Source organism: Lepus europaeus, chromosome 4 (genome assembly GCF_033115175.1).
Source record: "Lepus europaeus isolate LE1 chromosome 4, mLepTim1.pri, whole genome shotgun sequence".
NCBI lineage: Eukaryota > Metazoa > Chordata > Mammalia > Lagomorpha > Leporidae > Lepus > Lepus europaeus.
In genome coordinates, this window is record NC_084830.1 from 71820561 (window position 1) to 71842472 (window position 21912).

The 21912-nt window shown below is 37.5% G+C and overlaps 1 protein-coding gene across 3 annotated transcripts in view; it reads left to right on the top strand.

Moving 5' to 3' along the window:
• Positions 1-21912, top strand: part of EYA1 (EYA transcriptional coactivator and phosphatase 1) — a 163242-nt gene that overhangs the window by 40443 nt on the left and 100887 nt on the right. For all 3 annotated transcript variants that reach the window (XM_062189549.1, XM_062189550.1, XM_062189551.1), the window contains exons 7-8: positions 15625-15707; positions 16123-16309. In XM_062189549.1, the coding sequence (XP_062045533.1) occupies positions 15625-15707; positions 16123-16309 (270 nt within the window). The remainder of the gene's footprint in view (positions 1-15624; positions 15708-16122; positions 16310-21912) is intronic.

The following is a 21912-nucleotide window of genomic DNA, read 5'->3' on the forward strand; positions in this document are numbered from 1 at the left end:
ACCCAATGATCCTCAAAAAAAAATGCCTCCCAGATCCATTCTATTGTTTTTGAAGCTAAGACAAAACAGTGTTAAGTGGAAGTTGAATGGAATGACAACTGAAAATTTACACTGTCAAAACTGTTTTCCAGAATACAGAGACATTACTTGTAATTAGCATGTTGTTGCCATGTGAATGTGTGTGTGGAGTGCTTGAGAATCATTCTCACATAATTTAAACACTCCTTTTTTTTTCTTTTTTCTTTTTTTCTTTTTGACAGGCAGAGTGGATAGTGAGAGAGAGAGACAGAGAGAAAGGTCTTCCTTTTTGCCGTTGGTTCACCCTCCAATGGCCGCTGCGGCCGGCGCATCTCGCTGATCCGAAGCCAGGAGCCAGGTTCTTCTGGTCTCCCATGCGGGTGCAGGGCCCAAGCACTTGGGCCGTCCTGCACTGCCTTCCCGGGCCATAGCAGAGAGCTGGCCTGGAAGAGGGGCAACCAGGATAGAATCCGGCGCCCCAACTGGGACTAGAACCTGGTGTGCTGGCGCCACAAGGCGGAGGATTAGCCTGTTAAGCCACGGCGCTGGCCTTAAACACTCCTAATATCTTTTTTTTTTTTTTAAACTACAAATCAGTGTAACGATTCTATTCAGCCTTTTAATTAAGTTATGCCATATTTTCATTGGAGCCCTGATTACCACTTTTTGATTAAAGGGGTTCCTTTTCTGTTTTTTATCTTCTCATTTCTTTCATCTTGTTTTTCATTTAATTAATAATATATTCATTGCAGGTAAATTAGAGAATGTAGAGAAGTAAAACTAATTATGATCATATATCCTTTACAAGTATTATCATCATTTTGACGTATCTTCTAGATACACAGTTTGGGTTTGTACCATATGACATAGAAGTCCCTGCAACTTTCAGTAACAAATATATTTGTAAACAACTTTTCACTTCTTTATAGCATCATTTTAATGGCTGCATGGTATATCTTATTTAAATAATGCCCTATTACTGTATATCTAGAGCAATGGTATGCATATCTTATCCACATCTTTGTTTTCTCTGGATGAGTTCAAGTGTGGAATTTCTAGGTAAACTGTCTTTCATTAATTCAGGATCTACAGAAACAAAAGCTATATATTAGAGTATACACATTGGGTAATATCTTACTTCGAAAAAGTTGCCATTTGGGTACATTCAAGATTTTATTGTTTTTATACACCTTTTTAAAAACTAAGATGTGAAAGCATTTTCCTTTTTTACGGTGGTATTCATTTCTGTCATATTATTTCTTATATTAAATTTTTTAACCTTTAATACTATTTTACAAATACATTTCCAGTTTATCATTTTAAGGTTTTTTCTATACAACATACTAGAGATTCATAGTGGAAGATCCATTAATCTTTTCTTTTGTAAAAAAAAGTATTCATTTTGTTTTTGTTTGAAAAGCAGACACGCGTGCGCGCACACACACACACACACACACAGGGGAAGAGAAACAGATAGGCAGAGGCAGATCTCCCATCCACTGGCTGATTCCCCAAGTGCCAGAACTGGGCCAGGCTGAAGCCACAAACCTGGAACTCAATCCATATTTCTGATGTATGTGGCGGGGACCCAACCACTTGAACTCTGCCTGCTGCCTTCCAGGATGCACATTGGCAAGAGTGTGTAATTGGGAGCAGAGCCAGGAACTTGAACCCAGGCTCTCTGACGTGGAATGCAGGGGTCCGAAGCGGTGTCTGAACTGTTAGGTCAAACATCCTCCCTTCCATTAATCTTTCCACATTTGGTTTTGCCTGGGGTATAAAAAGGCCTATGTAATAAAGTTTTTATATATTTGGTAGCTACAAAATAAAAACCATCTCCTAGCAGACAGCATTTCTTGTTAGAAGGATGTTGCTTATATGCCGAATTCCAAAAACTTTTAAGCTGTCTTGGAAAGAACTGTGTTTCTACACATGTTGAATATCAATTGAGTAAAGGGGTGAAAAGAGCAAGAAGTGAAGGAGAGACTACATTAATGAATTAAACAGTCCTTGGTTCTGGTAATGAAACGGGACATAAGGCAGACGAGGTTTGCTTGCTCATGGAATTTTCGTTCTTGTCGAGAGATAGAGAGTAAATTGTGCACTTGCCGATTCCTTCAGGAGCTGAGGGAAATAGACAGAGTGCCACAGTGGACTCTCTTGTCCCCTGGGCATCAGGTCCCCTTGGGGAGAAGCAGGTACTGAGTGTGAGAAGGGGGCAGATGCAGGGTGCCAACGCGTGGTTTCCGGGCCTGAGTCCTGTTACAGTCTCTGTGCACCAGTGCACCAGGAGCTAAGTACAGAAGTGGAGACTGAACATTCAGAAACTTTCGGTAGTAGATTTCATGTTTGTTAAATCAGGTGGTGCATTTTAAAAATGAGAGATCTGGGCGGGCACTGTGGCTCATTAGGCTAATCCTCCGCCTGTGGCGCCAGCACTCTGGGTTCTAGTCCCGGTTGGGGCCTCGGATTCTGTCCCAGTTGCTCCTCTTCCAGTCCAGCTTTCTGCTGTGGCCTGGGAAGGCAGTGGAGGATGGCCCAAGTGCTTGGGCCCTGCACCTGCATGGGAGACCAGGAGGAAGCACCTGGCTCTTAGCTTTGGATCGGCGCAGTGCGCCGGCCGTAGCGGCCATTTTGGGGGTGAACCAACGGAAGGAAGACCTTTCTGTCTCTCTCTCTCTCTCACTAACTCTGCCTATCAAAAAAAAAAAAAAAAAGAGAGAGAGAGAGATCTGTTCTCTACCTCTTGTCTTTTTCATTGTTTTGGTAATGAGGTGTTACTGTATATTGCTCAGTTGTCAATCTATGTCAGACTAGGGGTGGGCAGGTCGGTCTTGGACTTGATAGTTTGAGAAATGCTGCACGTGAGAGTTAACTTCTTCTTTGGTCTTCTCCCTGATCTAAAGCGTTTGCAGTAGTAGAAACAGTCTCTAAGAGGACCAACCAGCTAACAGAATGTGATACCGTCATAGCTTAGGGCAGAGAAGTAATGAAGGAAGACAAAAGGAAATTAATTTGGAGGAGAATGGGTCTTTATTTTTTATAAGAAATAAGGACATGTGTATCACCAAATAAGGAGTCAGTTTTCTACCCCTATGTTTTATTGTGTCTGGGCTTACCAGGTTTGCACTGTGCATGCTCTAATATGATGTAGAATTTATATGGCCACATTTGGGTATATACTTACATTTTGATTAATATGTAATTTTTAAGATTAAATGCCATGTGAAAGGTTTTTTTTTTTACCATTATTTAGTGGTTTTGTGTATTTAGCTGTGGAAGTTTGTTGATCTTTGAATGTATTTTTAATAGATGACCTTCTAGTATTTCTAAAATATCAAATTATTTTGAAAATTCCCCAAATTATAGTAATCCTCAGTGAATAACCATGATTTGTGCCTACATCCATTTCATCCTGTAGCAACTGAAACTCTTCAGAATACCGAATGAGGGTATAGGATAGTTACCTGAGGATATCTTCACCCAACTTTTTCTCTAGGAAGATATTTTCAACCTTTAAAATATAAGGTGTGATGATTAGTTATTCAGAGAGGTAGCTGCTGTAATTTAATAATATTAGGCTTTCATAGTGACAAAAGAAACAGTCTCATAGTCCAGCTGACTCAAAGAAATTTGAGTGAAATGTGTGTGCTTCCATTCAGTGTTAATGCCATTTCATTTAAAGGGAATTTGTGGCGATCAGCTCTTTGGTTTTCTCAGACCTTGGGTCTGGACTAAAGATGCTGTGAGATCTTAGAGCATGCACAAGAGTGCAGGGGCTGGAATCAGACTCCTGTGCACGGTTCTGCCACTGATGTCTGTGGGCCTTCGGCAAGGGAGATGATTTCCTCACCCCTCTTTTCCCTCCTCTTGAGTGTCTTGAGTGTGGGGATGATGTCTACTCGCACAGAGTGTGTGAGATACAATGGAAAGTGTCTGTGTAAGTCACTCTTACCAACACATGGTACATCCTAAGAAGCACTCGATGGTTGTGTTCATTGTTGTTGTTCTCACTGTGGTGGTAATGTGGCTATTACTGTTTTAGTTATTATGATGATCCAGCTTTCTGGAGTAGCTCCAGATTAGGAAGTGTGACCTAAATGCTCCTTCCCTCCTATTTCCCCAGGAGGAGGGGGGTTCTTTATGTGTATGTGTGTATGCATATGTATATATGAAACATATTTTAATAATTAAATGTGTATGACTAAATATATACATATATATAAAATTCTAACACATGTGAAATATTCTAAGAACCCAGTAATGAAATAAGAATAGCAAAAATAAATAAATAAATAAATAAAGCCAGATCTAACTTAAGTGCTGGCATGGAAGGAAAATTACCATCAACAAAGCACAAGCTTTTTGTATACAACAAAGGAAAAGTACAAGAAATAATGGAAGCAGCCAGGAGCGTGAAGAAAATATGAGGAGAAGGAAAGCCATTGCTGGTGACAGGGGTGACAGATAGTGGGAGTAGCGGCAAGCACAGAAGAGATTCTAAGTAGGAAAAGCACTCGGCTCTCTAGGGAAGAAAGAGGAATCGCCCATGTCCTCGTGCCTTGGTAACACCTGCAGTCACGTCTCTACTTCAAGTGCAAGGAGTGGGTGGGAGGAGAGGAGATGACAGCCATTTGCATGCCGGATTCTTCAGCTCAGAGGGTTAGGTTGTGAGTATCCCTAGCACCCATCCACCAAAGCAAAGTCACTGCAGATGCTCACTGGGTGCTTTTGGTTGCCATGGGCTATTCTAATTGTGTCACATGTCATCTCATTCAGTCTTTTACAATCCAGGATGACCAAAGGATGAAAACCTGAAAGTCCTAAAGAAGTCATAAAATTAGCCATTTATTTAGTTGGTAGAATGTCAAGGATGACTCAAGGATGGCTGCTCAGAATTAAAATGGAGAATGTTGTGCAGCATTGCACCCTAAGTCACAGCTCATGCAGGGGAGACTCCTGGAGAAAACTGCAGAAAATACATGTGGATGTATGCGTGTTTTTATTCTCTGGAGGACAGGCTTATCTTTAAAACCAAGGCGAGCTATATGACTATAACTAGTTAACAATATGACTAGTTAGCTATCTGACTAACTAGTGTAACTAGTTAATACCAGCTTACAAAAGTCAAGACAAAAATTTTAGAGAACTCTCTGAGCCCTGTCTGTTTTCACACTCTTAAATAACAGATTTATTTGGCATTTTGTGGCCATTTTGCCACAGCCAAGCTTCATAAATAGAGCCCGTTTTGTGCCCTTACCTGATTCAGGTAGTCTTTCTGACCCTTGTGGCCCCAACATTCAGTGCTCCTGTCACTACAGGTGAGCTTCTGAATCCAGCACATGCATTTTAAGCCAAACAGGGATGAAGTTTTCATTTGCCCATACTTAAAGTCTATGAATGAAATAAATCTAATTGCTTTCATCTTTGGTGAAGGATCCTTGGAAAATTCTCTTGGTGCGCTAATTATTTGTTCATCTAGTGAAAGATTAGAAACTTATGTTCTACTGAGAAAGACAAAATGTTCTTGTTCGTAGACTATGGTAGATTTCGTTCACTCTGAGGCTGTGGAATCCTTGCCTGTTTAGTTTTTGACATCTTCCTGTTCCCCCGGTGTTAGCCTCTGTGCTTCCGGAAGAAGTCTGGGGCTGGACTGAGATTTTTCTTCACACACCATTGACAAGCCTGATGCAGAAGAGTTAGCTGAGTGGGTGGGTGTGGATGGACGGAGGATCCATGGGGACATGGAGTGTTTCCAGTGCTGCATGAAGCCAAAGGGCTCTAGCAGGAAGAGTGAAGCAGGCTGCTGTGTGTGAGTTTATGTGCACACGTGTACGTAGGCACAAGTGTGTGGAGGGTAAAAAAAAATGCTTAGGAAGGTTAAAAAAAATAGCATCTGATTTAATAACCAACTTCATAGATTACCTGCCTATTTGCTCATAAACAATTTTTATTCTCTATTTTGTAAAATAAGCAACTAAATTTAAAATTACTTATTTATTTATTTATGTATTCATTTATTTTAAATTGAAGGGTCCGGAGCTATTGCTTTCATCACCATTCCTTTAATCTTTGAGTATAGTGTAGACTGATAGTCCCATCAAACACAGAAAGCAATACGTTCTTTTCCTTATGGTGCTGCCAGGTCATATGAAGATAAAGGAATTTGGTTTAGTGATCTCTTTGACATAAGGAAGTATTTAGCTCACTTGCAACAGATTTTCAGAAACATACACTAACACAATAAATAATTAAAATTGCATTGTTTCACTTAGCCCAGGAAGTCTTGATTTTGAGCAAAACTCAGCTTTCTGAATACTTTCATTTTACTGATTCGAGACTATTGAAGGTATCGGCCATCTTTATTCCTGGACAATCTCTGGTGTCTAGAATTATCTAAAATACAGTGTTAGAAGTGAAGCAGTCTATGCCATGATGAAAGGTAGAAATTAAGACTCATAAAGACTACTTTTCTTCATTTGGGGAAATGAATTTGCAATTTAGCATAGTTAATTAAACTTTCAGTTAATAATTTTTTTTTTTTTTTTTTTTTTTTTTAGCATTCTTCCACTTGTGTTCATTTGGGTAGATGGAGCTGGTAGGAGGCATTACGGAACCATCACCCATCAGGATGGTGGTTCAGAATGGTTTCTGAGTGCTTTATTGTCCCAGAATAGCGGTGATGGTAGGGGACATTCCAGTCCTTCTACACCAGGGAAGGCGTCAGGGAGGGGCTTCAAAGATGCACATGTCCTAACCCTACAAGTTCCTGGAAACTACACTTTGTTTATTTTCCTTTAGGCTTTATTGCTCTCTGTTGGAGAAGAAAACAACACAAATTCTAACTCTCTCATTGTGGATCTTGTTGTTTTTCTGCTAAAGAGATTGGGGCTCAAGCTAGTGAGGAGAGACAATAAATCAGGGCAGAAGTTTTGTAAAGGATCCTTGGAAGGTGCACAACCCCGTGTTGTCTGTGCCTCACAGATCCATGGCTCCTTATGAAGTGGGAATGGCCTGAGAATGCCACCTTTGTTCCCTTTGATCTGCCTGTCTATAGCTTTTCTAAGCTATAGCTGAACAGATTCGGTTGACTGGTCATTTAGAACCTCAGCACTGCTCAACAATATGCACTGTTAGACTTTTAAAGTTTTCCATTATCTATGGAACTGGTATGTTTCTTAAAGGAATGACTCCAAAAAATCTGGCTTTAAGAAAAATGTAAAGCTTTTCTTATAATATGCTGTGATGATGCTAATAGAGTAAGAATTGGAGAATAGCTATTACAGCTTGAACTGGTGTTCACAATTTCCCCTTAATTGTTTTGCCAGTCTGCTCACACTTTTATTTTAGTTCTTGCCTTTTTTACATTCTAGAACTTTCTTTTGGCCTAGGTTGTTGTGTTTTTTTTTTTTTTAAGATTCCATTTCAATTTTTTTAGCATCTTGTATTATTTCAAGAGTTGAAAGTGGTATGGCAATCTCTTGAAATCCAGGTATTGAATAGCAATAATTAGTGACCAATATTAATTGTATTGTCTGCATGAGTTATTTTTAGTAAAAATATATAGAAATAGATCAAAATTTTCAGCCTTTGTTACCTACGTTAAGAATTCTTTTTGAAAATACAAACTATTGCTTGCATAATAAGGAAACCTTGGTCATTTAAAATCCATGTTTTACGCACGGGGAGAGAGTTCCTGGTTTTCAATAGTCCATCTGGCCCTCAGAGGCCTGTCCCCTGGGAACAGAGCTGACTTCTGCCACATACATCGTACTGATGATGGACATAGCCCATGGCAAAGAGGCCAGGGAAGGAAAGCAAATGGACTACTGTGAAAATACACGGGGGACAAACAGCATCCTGCCTGCCCAGTAAGTGCGAGAAAATGCTCCAATGCATGGGAAGCACAGACAGGCCCCAGCAGGTTCCAGCATTCTTATGTTGGCTGGGATTCTGGTTTTTAATGTGAGTCCTTGTTCTCTGTGAAATAGACCTTTGACCTACATGTTACTCCTTTTTCTTGTTTCTTTTTTTTCTAAGTTTGTTGAAGTTTAATCTGGGCAGTGTTCTCCAGGTTCTATCACACACAAAACTTTGGTTAATATTTTAATCCATGTTATAAATCCCCGTAGGCTGTGTTCTTAACTATGAAAAAGGAATGGCTATGTATTAGTCAAATTTTTTTTTTCCCTTGGGGATGAGGATTTGTTTTTAAACTACAATTGCTTGGCACCTATGGAATGAGTGGCCCAAGATCTTTTACAAAGACTGTTTCTTGTTTGTTACGGTTGACAAGATTGCCACCCTGTCTCTGTAGGAACCCCAGACATTGACAAAGGAAAGCAGAATCATTGTGATAGACAATCAGTGGGTGACTGTATATAAGGGTACTTCAAAAAGTATGTGGAAAATGGAATTTAGAAACAAATTTATTTTGCTGCAGAAAATTTTGAAATCCATGCATGTTTTTTTTTTTCATAATATGCATCATCCATTAATATTTTAAAGACTCCTCCCATAACTTACTTTAAAAACTTATGGACCTAAAAAAGAGCATTATGATGCAGTCTTTTAGAAATGAGATAGTTTGACTCCAGATTTGTTTAGTGAATTTCTTAGGTGTCATTACCTCTATGATTAGTATGTCTATGATTTTTGTGCAACCAAAAGTTCACCACTTGTGTAACCACTTCTTGTAGTATGTAATTTCCACTCAACATTACTGATTCAGAAGACCTAAAGGTAAATTTGGCATAGTAGATTAGTAAAAAGTTTTCTGGAAGTTGAGAAAATATTCACCCTCTAACCAAGAATCCATATTCAAGGAAATCTTCATTCTCTCTGTTTCTTGGATGAAGATAAGGGTCCAGCTTCAGCTACCTTACGGTGGTGATGTTGGCTACAACCTTAGACAACATGTGTAGAATGAGCAAAATGTGAACGTACTCTTAAAAGCAGAGGATACGAGCCAAAGTTTATTCTGAGCAAGAAGAGCAAAGCTGAGGGTGTCACACTACCTGACTTCAAAATATACTACTATAAACTTCTAGTAACTTTGCTATAACTTTTTTGGTATAAAAATGGATGCATAGACCAATGGAACAGAATATAGAGCCCAGAAATAAATCCACACATCTTCAGTCAGATTATTGTTTTTTTTTTTAAAGATTTTGTTTGTTTGTTTATTGAAAGGCAGAGTTACAGAGAGGCAGAGGCAGAAAGGGAGAGAAGGCGGTCTTCCATCCATTGATTCACTCCCCAAATGGCTACAACAGCCAGAGCTGCACCTATCCAAAGCCAGAAGCCAGGAACTTCTTCTGGGTCTCCCACAGGGGTACAGGGGCCCAAGAACTTGGGCCATCTTCTACTGCTTACCCAGGCCATAGCAATGAACTGGATTGGAAGTAGAGCAGCCAGGACTTGAATCAGCACCCATATGAGATGCTGGCACTGCAGGCAGTGGCTTTACCCACTATGTCACAGCCCTAGACCCCAGCCAAATTATTTTTAATAAAGGTCCCAAGAATGTACACTGGGGGATCAGACTAATATAAATAAATGGTGCTGCAAAAATTGGATATCCACACACACAGAAGAGTTAAACTAGACCATAGTCTCTCACAAAAATATATTCAAAATGGATTAATATGTAGATAGCTGTTCCATTTTGAATTTGAAGTTCTACATGTATAAGCCAGACTGTTATTTTCATTAATATGCCTGTGATACTCTACCAACATCTGAGCTAAGAGAATGAATAGGCTCTTGGGTGGCCCATATCTGTATCAGAGGTCAGTGTTCTGTTAGGATGCCTGCATGGCATGTGAACATGAAGTCCTTGTCCATCTCAGATCCAGTGGTACTCAGAGCTAAACTCAGTGAGATTTTCCAAGATAGTCAAAATTTGTGACACTTAATCTTTTATGTGATTACTTAAAATGAAGTTAGTTTTTTTCATTGAAAACTCTGCCAGACCCCCCCCCCCTTTTTTTTAAATGGAGATTCAGAAGTGTTTCAACTCCTTCCAGAATGTTCTTATAGGTTTCTGAATTTGATTTCACCCATGTAATTTGAATCTAAAATTATGACTGCAAGCTGATTTTTAAGGTAACCCTTTATATACCATCCAGTTTCAGTGCGAAAATTGAGAGATTTTTCTATTCCGATGTCTTTGGTGGGACTTAAGTGATTCTTCAAATTACCCTTCAGTACCACCAATCCCAAAACCAAACAACCTATGGAAAGGTCTCTTCCTGTTCCTTTATGATTCTTTATGACAGTCCTATTCTCACTGAACCCTCCGTCACTTACCTCACTGGACTAAAGTTCCTGAGTCATGGTTCTGTCTCCCACTTGAACCTACAGGGAGCCCTTCAAAGGTATAAGTCATACACGGTTTTCCAAATCTATGTGACACAGACAGGGTAAATATGACCCATCCAACTTAAGGACCTTATGGTCGGGATGCAACCAAGACCAAGGCACATGTGTTTAGGACTGGTCTAAGGAAGAGGTAGACGGCATGGTATCGATGCCTAGTGAGCTGGACTTTCCAGAAGACAAAATCAATAAAAACAAGAACAGTCAAGGAAGGTTTTTTAGAAAGAGAGGACTTGAATTAGAACTTGAAAGATAGGAATACAAGGACTGATGGAAGGGAGCATTGGGTGACAGGAGCAAGACAGAGCTAGATGACTGTCCAGGACAACAGCTAAGACATCTCGAATCAACATAGTGGGCTATGCAAGGGAAGCTGGAGAAAAGAGCCTAATTAGCATATTCCGCTGCTCAGCCTCCCCATCCCTAGCTGTCGACCTCAAACTCCATCTCTCATCTCCAAGCTCAGATAAGTATAAGTCCTTGCACTTGTAATAGCTCCCTACTATCTCCTTCTCTCCCCCTACCCCTCATCCTTAAAAGGAGATTCACAATCAAGACTTTCCTGTATCCCAGGAAAACCATTATTGCTATGTGGAACATTCGGATTATGGGAGTTTTTAGGTGATGTCTTTTCTTAAATGATCAAGAAACTTCCATTAGGGCCCCACCACCACTCCCCTACTCTCTGATCTCCTTCAGATAGTTTATGCTTACCCCATGCAAGGAAGATGTTTCTCACCCTTTTCTACTATTGCCAGCATTTGGAAAGGGAACCAATGGATGGAAGATCTCTGTCATTTCACCTTTTTTAATATTTTTTTAAAATTTATTTGACAGTTATAGACAGAGAGAGAGACAGAAAGAAAGGTCTTCCTTCTGTTGGTTCACTCCCCAAATGGCCACTACAGCCGGCGCTACGCCGATCCAAAGCCAGGAGCCAGGTGCTTCCTCTTGGTCTCCCATGCAGGTGCAGGGGCCCAAGGACTTGGACCATCCTCCACTGCCTTCCTGGGCCACAGCAGAGAACTGGACTGGAAGAGGAACAACTGGGAATAGAACCTGGCGCCCATTGTCTTTCCACCTTTAAAATAAGTAATGTTGTGGAAGGAAAACTTATATTGTCTGTTGGAGGTGTTCTGAAAGGAAATGTTTTTCCTTTGTGTTCTATTCTGAAAATGAGTATCTCCCCTCTCTAAGCATATATATATATATATAAGAATATTTCTAAAGTTCATGGAAATGGAATTATAAGGTTTGTTTCGATAAAAAATTTTTTAAATGAATGGATATGCAAGGTCTTTAAAAAGTTCATGGAAAATGTGTATTGTGAAAAACTGTGCGTGGATTTCAAATTTTATACCAAATAAGTGTGTTTTAATTCTGTTTTTCATGAATTTTTTGAATTTCCTTTTCTGAAAACAGTGGGAATGTTAACACTCCCTACAGCATTGAGTTGTGACAGAGGATAGATAGGGCACATGGAAGATGAGCACTGTGCCTGAAACAGAATACTGAGAAATGGTTGTCACTTATTTGTGTTGTTATTATATTTTATACTCGGATGATATTTGCATGAGTTGGCTGCAAAAAAAATCCAATTATTTTTATGAACATCAGATTTTTTCTTTGATATTCTGTTTTATAGGGGAAGGCTAATTTGTTTAAGTATAATTAGTACTGACTCATCAACTAGTAGCAATTAGCTTGAAGTACTGATTAGTAAGTCATGAATGTGTATGTGTACACATAGATATACACAGACATACATCACACAAACAGATACATATGTATATGAGAAAGAGAGGCGAGAGAGACACACCAGCACACCTGCACTAGGCTTAGGGGGAAAGGAGAGGGGATTTGAGGAAGCTTCTCTGAAGAAGGGAGTTTACAGCCCATGCTGAACCAGGAGGTGATAGGAGTGGCAGGAGAAGTGCATGTTGGTTTGCTAGTATTAGGCATGAATATGTACCTGGAGGGGCTGGGCTGGGGGCTGCGGGGAAATGACCAGGGCCATCCTAAAGATAAACCCGGGGCCAGACCAGGTAAGGCCTAATGAAGCTCTGGTTAGGAGTTTGGCTTTTATTCTGAGAGCCACAGGGACCCACGAAAGGTTACTTTTGAGGTAGGGGGATGACAAGATCAGTCATGCACATTAGAGAAAATTTCTTCTACCTTTGCAGAGAATCAACTGGAGAGGCTGTAGGGTGGGTAGGAAACCAATTCAGGAGGCTGATCCAGAAATTCAGTGCTGGTGGCCTGGACTGAATTAGCAGCTCTGTTTGCCTAAGTCTCACATGAAGGCAGGTGGAGCAATCCAACAAACTTGATTCTGGTGGTGAAAAATTAATATTGCCTGAGCCTGATTCTCTAGTATGCACACCTCTCCCTGAAGCAAGTGAGATCCTTTTGGAAGTTGCATTAAGTCTCCAAGGCCACAAGGGTGCCGTTAAACTTCTGCTTCGGCATACTAAATGGAATGGAATCTCAGCCTGCAGTCAGCCAGTAAATGAGTATAACTTATGTTGAATTCCAGCTAATGTACAGACTTAGAAGTAGCATTAAGTCTGGAAAGTCACTTGGGTACCATTTGGAGTACTGAACTGTGATTTACTTGGTCATACCCTGGTGGCCTCTGTGTGCCAATATAGCTTCCATAGTCTTTTCTACTTTGTTCCAGGGAATAACTTATGGAAAGAAAACATCCATTTTAAAAATATATTTTCTATATCTTATTCATTTTCCTGGTGGACAGGGATTATTGAGGTCAGTATTTATTGCTCAAAAATGTGTCATTTAAGTGAAAGTAGCAACTCATTACCTAAAAGTGTACAGTTGAAATGAAAATAGCTGGTTGTAGTCCAAAGCAATTTTTCCTATCAAGTACAAATAGTAGCTAAAGTTTGAAAAGCATGGCTGTGTCCAGAAGGAATTTAAATTTTATTTTACAAGGAATTTTAAATAGTCATAAGGGTGCTAGATATATAATGTCAAGATCAAAATTGTGCTCTGATCTGCAAATACATAATGGGTCATGTGCCCATAAGGTCCAGTGTTGAAAAAAAAAAAAAACCACAAAATTGATATCAACCTGATAAGCCCCATGAGGTCTGAGACTATGTCTTCATCAGTCTTTTATTCTCATGTAATTATCACCAGGGACCTGGGCATTTAATTAACATGCAGCTGCCATATGCAAATGAGCATTAAGATGAGAAGTCTGTCTAGTGAGGGCTTGCTGTTCATCGTGGTAGAGTGTGGGTAGCATAAGAGCACTTTGCTTCTCTAGGGTGGGTGCTCTGGGAATTTTGCTCAGTTGATTTTTTTAAAAAATGTATACAGGAGGAAGTTTCAAATATGAGTCTGTGTGATAGCTAAATTCGGAACTATCTTAGGAAATATTTTCCTTTCTTAATAAAAACCATCCTTGGATTGGGCTTTTAATGTTCATAGATGCTTGACAAGTAAATAGGAAATGAATTTTAGGCATGTGAAGAGATTAAGTCATTTTTATCTAATTTGGGGAAATAAAAAGAGGGGAAAGAGACATTCACACTGTGGAGTTCAGCAGTGTTTCCTGGCGTAAACAACTCCTGGTGGTGCTGTGATGCTGTATCTCTGATGCTTTCCAAAGCATCTCCCCCATCTATCTATAGGATTTTGCAGACTAAGAAATTACACCCAAGAATGATTAGGTAAGTTGTCCAAAGTCCAAGCAGTGTAAAGTAATGAGCCAAAAACTCTAGTCTATGTTGTTTGACTTTTAAGTCAGTACTGAAATGTTCAGTAGCAAGTAAGTAGGAGAGTACTTCAAAATGTTAATGGAAAATGGAATTAAAACTTTATTTGGGTTTAAAATTTTGAAATCCATGCTTAGTTTTCCATAATACACATTTTTATGAACCTTTTAAAGACCATTTGTATGCTTCTATCTATTCATTTGCTGTACAGTTTTAATTTTTAAAAAGCACCTTTTGTTTCTAATTACAAAGCAACACAACTCCTGAGTAGAAAATTTAAAAGTGTCTGCTGGCTTAATGAATATTATGTGACCATATCTCAAATCCTTCAGAGATAACATTTCTGAGATTTTTGTGCTTCTTGCTTTAAAAATGTTTTTAAACAAGATCATCTAAAGTATTCTTGGTTACTTGTAGCTTTTACTTCCACAAAATAATACGAAAATTTCTCATGTTTATAAACAATCTCAAAATACCATTTTAACAGGTTCGCAGTATGCCATTTTCTGAGTAACACCTATTCGGGATTCAGGCTCATTTTTGTTTTGTTGTTAGAACCAATACTAAAAAACATCTTTGCTAATTATCTCTTTGTATAAATCCACAATTTTTTTTCTTAGAATAAATCCCTGGCAGTAAAATTGTTAAACTAAAGGGTATATAAAATTTCCCAGATATCTCCCAAATAACCCCATGGAAATGTTGTACCTATTAAAACCCCCATTTTACAATGTTTAAATAGCATCGTTTTATACATTTTCATCAAAATTAGTGTATTTTTGTTTTTACAGAGATTAACAATAAGGAGTAAATTTGAAGGAGGGGACTAAAAGGTTCTTCTATTGTGCCCTGCTGTTTATACTATGTGCCTCCTGTTGATTGTTCAACAGTGTGGACGTTCAGCAAATAGAATGTTGCCTTGACAGCACATGTACTAAATAAAACACTGATCATGTTCCTCTGGATCTTCATGGTATCAAATTCTTCCAGTGATTCCATTCACTTTTCTGAGAAATGAAATCAGACAGTAGCTTTTCACTGGGCCACTGTTATGACCATATAAATAATGACCATCTGAAAGCATTTAGGGCTCTTGGAAGAAGCGTTGTGATTTGTGGGGCTAGCAGGAACTGTGCAGACTACCTGATATAATCCTACTTTTTTGTACTATGCAGATTTTGTGTAACGATATGAAAAGTCTTGGTATGCTTTACAAATTGAAATAGAAAATTTAATGTCTAATTCTGTCTGTAGTTTATGTGAGTTGCTCTTGTCCTCAGAAGTGTAACCTCTTTACTTTGTAATTCTTTGTAAAAATGAAAATAAAATCATCAACTATTTTAGGAAATTGAAATGTTATCCTTAATGATGAATTCTGTAATTAAAGATAAACCAAACTCCAAGTGCATCTTATGGAAATGAAATTTCTACTGTCATGTTATTATATATGGCCTAGTAAACTCTATGTCTTTTCACTTTGTTTTAGGTAGTAGCTTTACAACATCATCAGGATTATATACAGGAAATAATTCGCTCACAAATTCCTCTGGATTTAACAGTTCACAGCAGGTAATTTGAAAAGCCCATTTAACCTCTGAAATATTTCAAAATACGTGATTTTCTTATATAAAGAAAGATCGGTTTATATTACACTCTAAGTAAGACCTTTCCTCTGCCTTTTAATAGTTTTTTTTCTTTTGAAGATTTTTTTAGCACTCTTTTATGGTGAGTTTGCTTTTCAGATTGGTTTAATTTTGCCTACTTCTGCACCATAGCATAGAAATATATGTGAAGGAGGAAGACTATCATCTTACTTAGAATTTGTTGGCAAGTCTGAGCTCTTCAGTTAATGTGATTTGTAGGATGTCCTATGAGAATTCAGAAGAGACACAAAAACACAGACATATTTACAATTATACTTTGAAACATAAGGACTAAGCAGCAGTTTATTGACAGACTTTTTGCATGTGGTTTGATTTGGTAGGACTATCCATCTTATCCCAGTTTTGGCCAGGGTCAGTACGCACAGTACTACAACAGCTCACCATACCCAGCACACTATATGACAAGCAGCAACACCAGCCCAACGACGCCATCCACCAATGCCACATATCAGCTTCAAGAACCACCATCTGGCATCACCAGCCAGGCAGTGACAGATCCCACGGCAGGTAATTATGTGAATTTTATTGGTCCTGCAGGCTGTATTTCTGGTGGCTTAAATGTGATATTCATGCAGTGGTTGCAGTTTTGGCAAGGGCTAAGCATAAGTATCATGATCAAGGCATTAATTTTATTTTATATTTGAAAATGTTGGTATCAAGTATTTAAATTCAAAAGCACATCGAGATTTTTTAATTTGTAAATATACTCTCAATTTTCAAGCTCTGTGTACTTTTTAGATATATAATAATAAATATTTAGCTAAAATTATTAACAGTAACAATATGACAGATCTTTTAAAAGTTCATGGAAATGGGCATTATGTGTGGGTGCAGTCTGTTGAAATCTTTACTTAGTATATACCAAGTTGATCTTCTATATATAAAGATAATTGAAAATGAATCTTGATGAAGAATGGGATGGGAGAGGGAGTGGGAGATGGGATGTTTGTGGGTGGGAGGGAGGTTATGAGGGGAAAAGCCAGTATAATCCAAAAGTTGTACTTTTGAAATTTATATTTATTAAATAAAAGTTTAAAAAAAGAGAAGTTGTGCATGGATTTCAAATTGTTTTGCACCAAAACAAACTTAACTTTTAATTCCTGTTTTCCATGAACTTTTCAAATTTCCCCATACATAACTGTAAGTGATTTGTTGATCCCACACATTGTCGATGAAAGTAAATTCAGATTGTCTGGAATTTAATGTTCATCATCATTAAGTAGTTAGTGGGTTCCATCACAGTAATACACTGAATTCGAACAATCAAGTAGCATCAAAGGGCTGATCATGCAAACATGGGTCGCTTGTTTGTCCTTTTCCCACTCATGCCTTCCTGTGAATTCATTGCCGTGTGGAGGAATGCAAGCTTGCTGAATCCTTGTGCACAACCCTTGGTGCACCTTTCACATGACAGCCTCTCTGTCTCTGGAAGTTTTCCGGCCTTCTATCTTTTATATGTCACCACTGTTGGGCCTTTCTTTCTGGAACTCTTGGTATTGTATGTATAGTCTCCTACCTTGGTTCTTATCCACATTTCCTGTATTTTCTCTCACACTTTCACATTTTTGTTTTATCTTTTTAAAAGGGTCCTTGCTCCTTTCATGGATTATGAGATGATCTAATATCCTCAAGTCAGAATGTTCTTCCTCTTGCCTTTAGCCTACACTATTGCTACAAGTCATGTTAAAATAATCTATTGAAAGAGTTTCTTTTGTAATATTGTAATCATAGAGTGTTAATTCTAGGGGTTATCCTAAATCACAACAAAGTTTTATTATAACAGATGCTAATTTAAACATTTTTATCTTTGATCATTGTATTCCATTTATTTTTATTTACAAAAACTAATTTGATACTCTACTTTTCACTCAATTCTCATGGAACTGGGTGTGTGTATCTCTTTTCTGTCTTTTAATTAGATTTCACATCTAGATAATCATACTGAAAGTAAAATTTAATATAGACTGCATTGAATTTATTGTAGAGGTTTTTGTAAGATATTCCTCCTTACTTTCATAAACTTTACATAGATAACATGAGGCAGGATTAGGAGGATCTTGTGTTTTCATGGGGGCCATTTAAGTTACACAAATTTCTTGGAACTAAGTGGAGTTTTTAATGAGGGCAGCTATGTGAGAAGTAGAAAACTTTTTTTTTTTTTGTCATCTATGGAATAACAGAGTAAAAATGGAATAGTTGAATTTAATTATGGATATTTTGGTTATGTACAGTATAAATAAACTGGTGAAGATTTTATGATGCTTCTTAAATGAGGAAGATTAGAGTTTTGCTGTGGATCATATCATGAGAGTTTGTCTCTGAAAGATGACATTGTTCAAAGTGAATTTTGTCAATAAAAGGGCTGCCATGTGAAAGAGTCAGGATAAGTGGTCACAAATCCATGCCACATGAGAAACCATATAAAATCAAAATTTTCAAAATGTTTATATGATTTTACTTTAAAAGTGAGTGCTATATTTTAGCTTTAATTTGAAAAAGTGCTTTAGCATTTTAGGTGTTTAATTTCATTATTGCATGGTTACAGAATACTTGTAGGAATGAATTGAACTGGGAAGAAAATAGTATTTTTCAGACTTGTTATATTCACTGCTTCCCACCAAAATTAATGTGTCACATGGTTAGAAGTGAGTTCACGTGAGTTGAATTAGTTCTCATGTCAATAAGGAAATTAGTTACTTTAAAAATTTAAGGAAGATTTTCTTTTTTTTAACTTCTTAAGAAATTTATATAAAGGGAATAGATTTTATGTATTTAACATATACAGGTTTAAGAGCATAGTGATGCTTCCCACCTTTCCCTCTTCTTTCTTCTTTCCCTATTTTTCTTTTAATTTTTACAATGATAGACTTTAGATTTTCTTTTTAATCACAAGTTTAACCCTCCTCTAAATAGAGAATTCAACAAATGGTAGGTGGAAAAACCACTGTTCCTCAAGAGTATAGACAAGATCTGTATAATAATCAAATCTGAAAATGTCAATTTTGATCATATATATTACATTTTTTTGTACTCTGTATGTTAGTTACCAAAAATCAGCAAAAAAATATGATATTTGTCTCTTGGAATCTGGCTAACTTCGCTAGGCATAATGGTGTCCAATTGCATCTATTTTGTTGCAAAATACAGGATTTCATTATTTTTTATGCCAAAATATTATTCCATCACATATATATATAATTACCACAGTATGTATAGTAGTGATAATACTATTGATTCAGCTTAAATTTTCTGGTATTCACTTGCCTTTCTTACTAGTCATATATAAGTGTGCACTTGTTCTTTCTAAACAAAAATTTTTGATGATAAAGTACATATATTCATTAGCAAAAGAATTAAGTTAGATATGTAAAAGATAAACAGTCTCTGTGTTGTGATAGAAATAAAAAAAAGTTAAAATAATGAGTATCTGTTGTTGAAGTAATTTCAGATATTTTTTCTTTTAATCTTACTAGCCTATTGAGTATTATATCAGTACTTTATGATAGTGGAAATTCAGACTTTAGTCATGTATAACCAAGCTATGTATAACCAAGCTACTGCCTTTCAGTTTCATGACATTACATAGTACAGACACGTCTGTACACAGATGTATTGGTCCTCCACTCATCCTTTATGATATCTATTCTTGCAATGTTCACAGAATTAACATGAAAAATCACTGTAAGGATTTTTGAGGGCAAATGTGTAAGGATCTATTTTTGTATTGTTCATTTTTAAAGTTATTTGAAGAACAGCTGTCATTTAGGTTTATGACAGTCTGCAGTATTAACTTGAACACCTGTACTTTCCCATGAATCTTAAGTTGAAAATTATTTTAATCTGTTTATAATTGAACATCAAAAGCAATATTCTACTTTGAATAAATGTTTTAGTACATTAAAAATTATATAACCTGAGCATGAATTTAAGCCCAAATCTCTAGTTTATTTTGAAAATTAAAAACAGTGCCTTTGCTTTCAGTTTTAAAAATGAGTTTGTTAGCTCATGCATGGATGATCATAATTGAGCAAAATTCACAACGTCTGGAGATATGCTAAAACCTATCTGCCTTGAGAAACATAGAAACATACTATCTGATCACCCAGCAAGATTTTGATTTATACATTGGATTCAAAAGATTCATCCCTACTGTTCAACTGTCAGTGTCAGTATCCACCCCTTCTCCCCTTTCATAAATTGAAGGACCTCTTGTTTGCTTCTGAGTTTTGGTGTATGGATAAAATTGCTATAAATGGCCGGCGCTGCGTCTCACTAGGCTAATCCTCTGCCTGCAGTGCCGGCACTCCGGATTCTAGTCCTGGTTGGGGTGCTGGATTATGTCCCGGTTGCTCCTCTTCCAGTCCAGCTCTCTGCTGTGGCCCGGGAAGGCAGTGGAGGATGGCCCAAGTGCTTGGGCCCTGTACCCACATGGGAGACCAGGAGGAAGCACCTGGCTCCTGGCTGTGGATCAGCACAACGCGTGGGCCATAGTGGCCATTTGGGGGGTGAACCAACGGAAGGAAGACCTTTCTCTGTGTCTCTCTCTCTCCCTGTCTAACTCTGCCTGTCAAAAATAATAATAATAAAATAAAAAAAAGGTCCAGCTTTAAAAAAAAAAATCTCTATAAACACTTGTGTGTAGACTTTTTGGCTGATGAGATTATTGGTTTGTATGCTCAGAATATATTTAACTTTGGAAAGAACTGTGGAACTCACTTTCAAAGTGACTGTGCCATTTTGCATTCTCACCAGCAATAAATAAGTGTTCTTGTTGTTCAGCATCCTTTCCAGCATTTAGTGTTGTCCGTATTTTGGATTTTTGACATTCTAATGCATGTATGATACATTCTAATGCATCTTATTGTTTTAAATTACAGTTTCCTAGTGAAATATGGTGTGGGATACCTTTCATAGGCTAATTTGCCTTGTAACTTGTTGAAGTGGCTGATCAGATTTTTGCCTGCTTGTTATTTATTTATTTATTTATTTTACCGAGAAACCTTTTATTTAAGGTATACAAGCTTCTTGCCTTTCATATATACAAATTTAGGAACACAGTGACTCTTCTGACCCTGCCTTCCCTCCTACCTGTACTCCCACCCTTCTTTCTTTTTCCTCTCCTAGCCCCATTCTTAATTTTTTACAAAGTTCTATTTTCAATCAACTTTATACACATAAGATTAACCTTACACTAAGTAAAGAGTTCAACACATAGTATGAGAAAAAAAAAAAAGCAAAACTGTTCTTCAACAGTCAAGACAAGGGCTGTTAAAAGTCATCACATCTCAAAGTGTCAATTTCACTCCTATAGATTACATTTTAGGTGCTCTGTTATTTACGACAGAGCAGGGAAAAATATGGTATTTGTCTTTTGGGGACTTCAGTTGATGGACATCTGGGTTGATTCCATGTCTTAGCTATTGTGAATTGAGCTGCAATGAATAGGTTGGTTGTTTTCATATTTTAGGTTTTAGAATTCCTGATATATTTTGGATAGATGTCTTCTATTATTATATGTGTTTTGTAAATACTTTCTCCAAAGCTGTAGCTTGTCTTTCTGTCTCTTAAAACTGGTGTGTTTTTTTGCATAGAAGTTTGAAATTCTAATAAAGTCCAGATTATCAATTTTCTTTCATGATTCTGCCTTTGGTGTTGCATCTTAAAAAGCTGATTGCCAAACCCAAGGTCATCTAGATTTTCTCCTGTGTTATTGTCTAGAAGTTTCATAGTTTTGCATTTCCATTTTGGTCTATGGTCTAAACTGAATGACAATTTTGTAAGTTGGAATGTCAGGGCCTTTATATATATGTTTGCATTTGGATGTCCAGATGTTCCAGTATCATTTGTAGAAAAACATATCTTTTCTTCATTATATTGCCTTTGTTCCTTTTCAGAAGTCAATTGACTATTTTCATGTGGCTCTATTTCCAGGCTCTCTGTTCTCTTTCATTACTCTGTCTACTCCTTTGCCAATGCAACATTGTCTTGATTACTGTACCTTTATGGTAATTCTTAAAGTCAAATAATCTTCCAACATTGTTATTCTTCGCTATTGGATTGGCTCTTCTGGGTATTTTGCCTCTCCACATGGTCTTAAGAATGTGTTTATC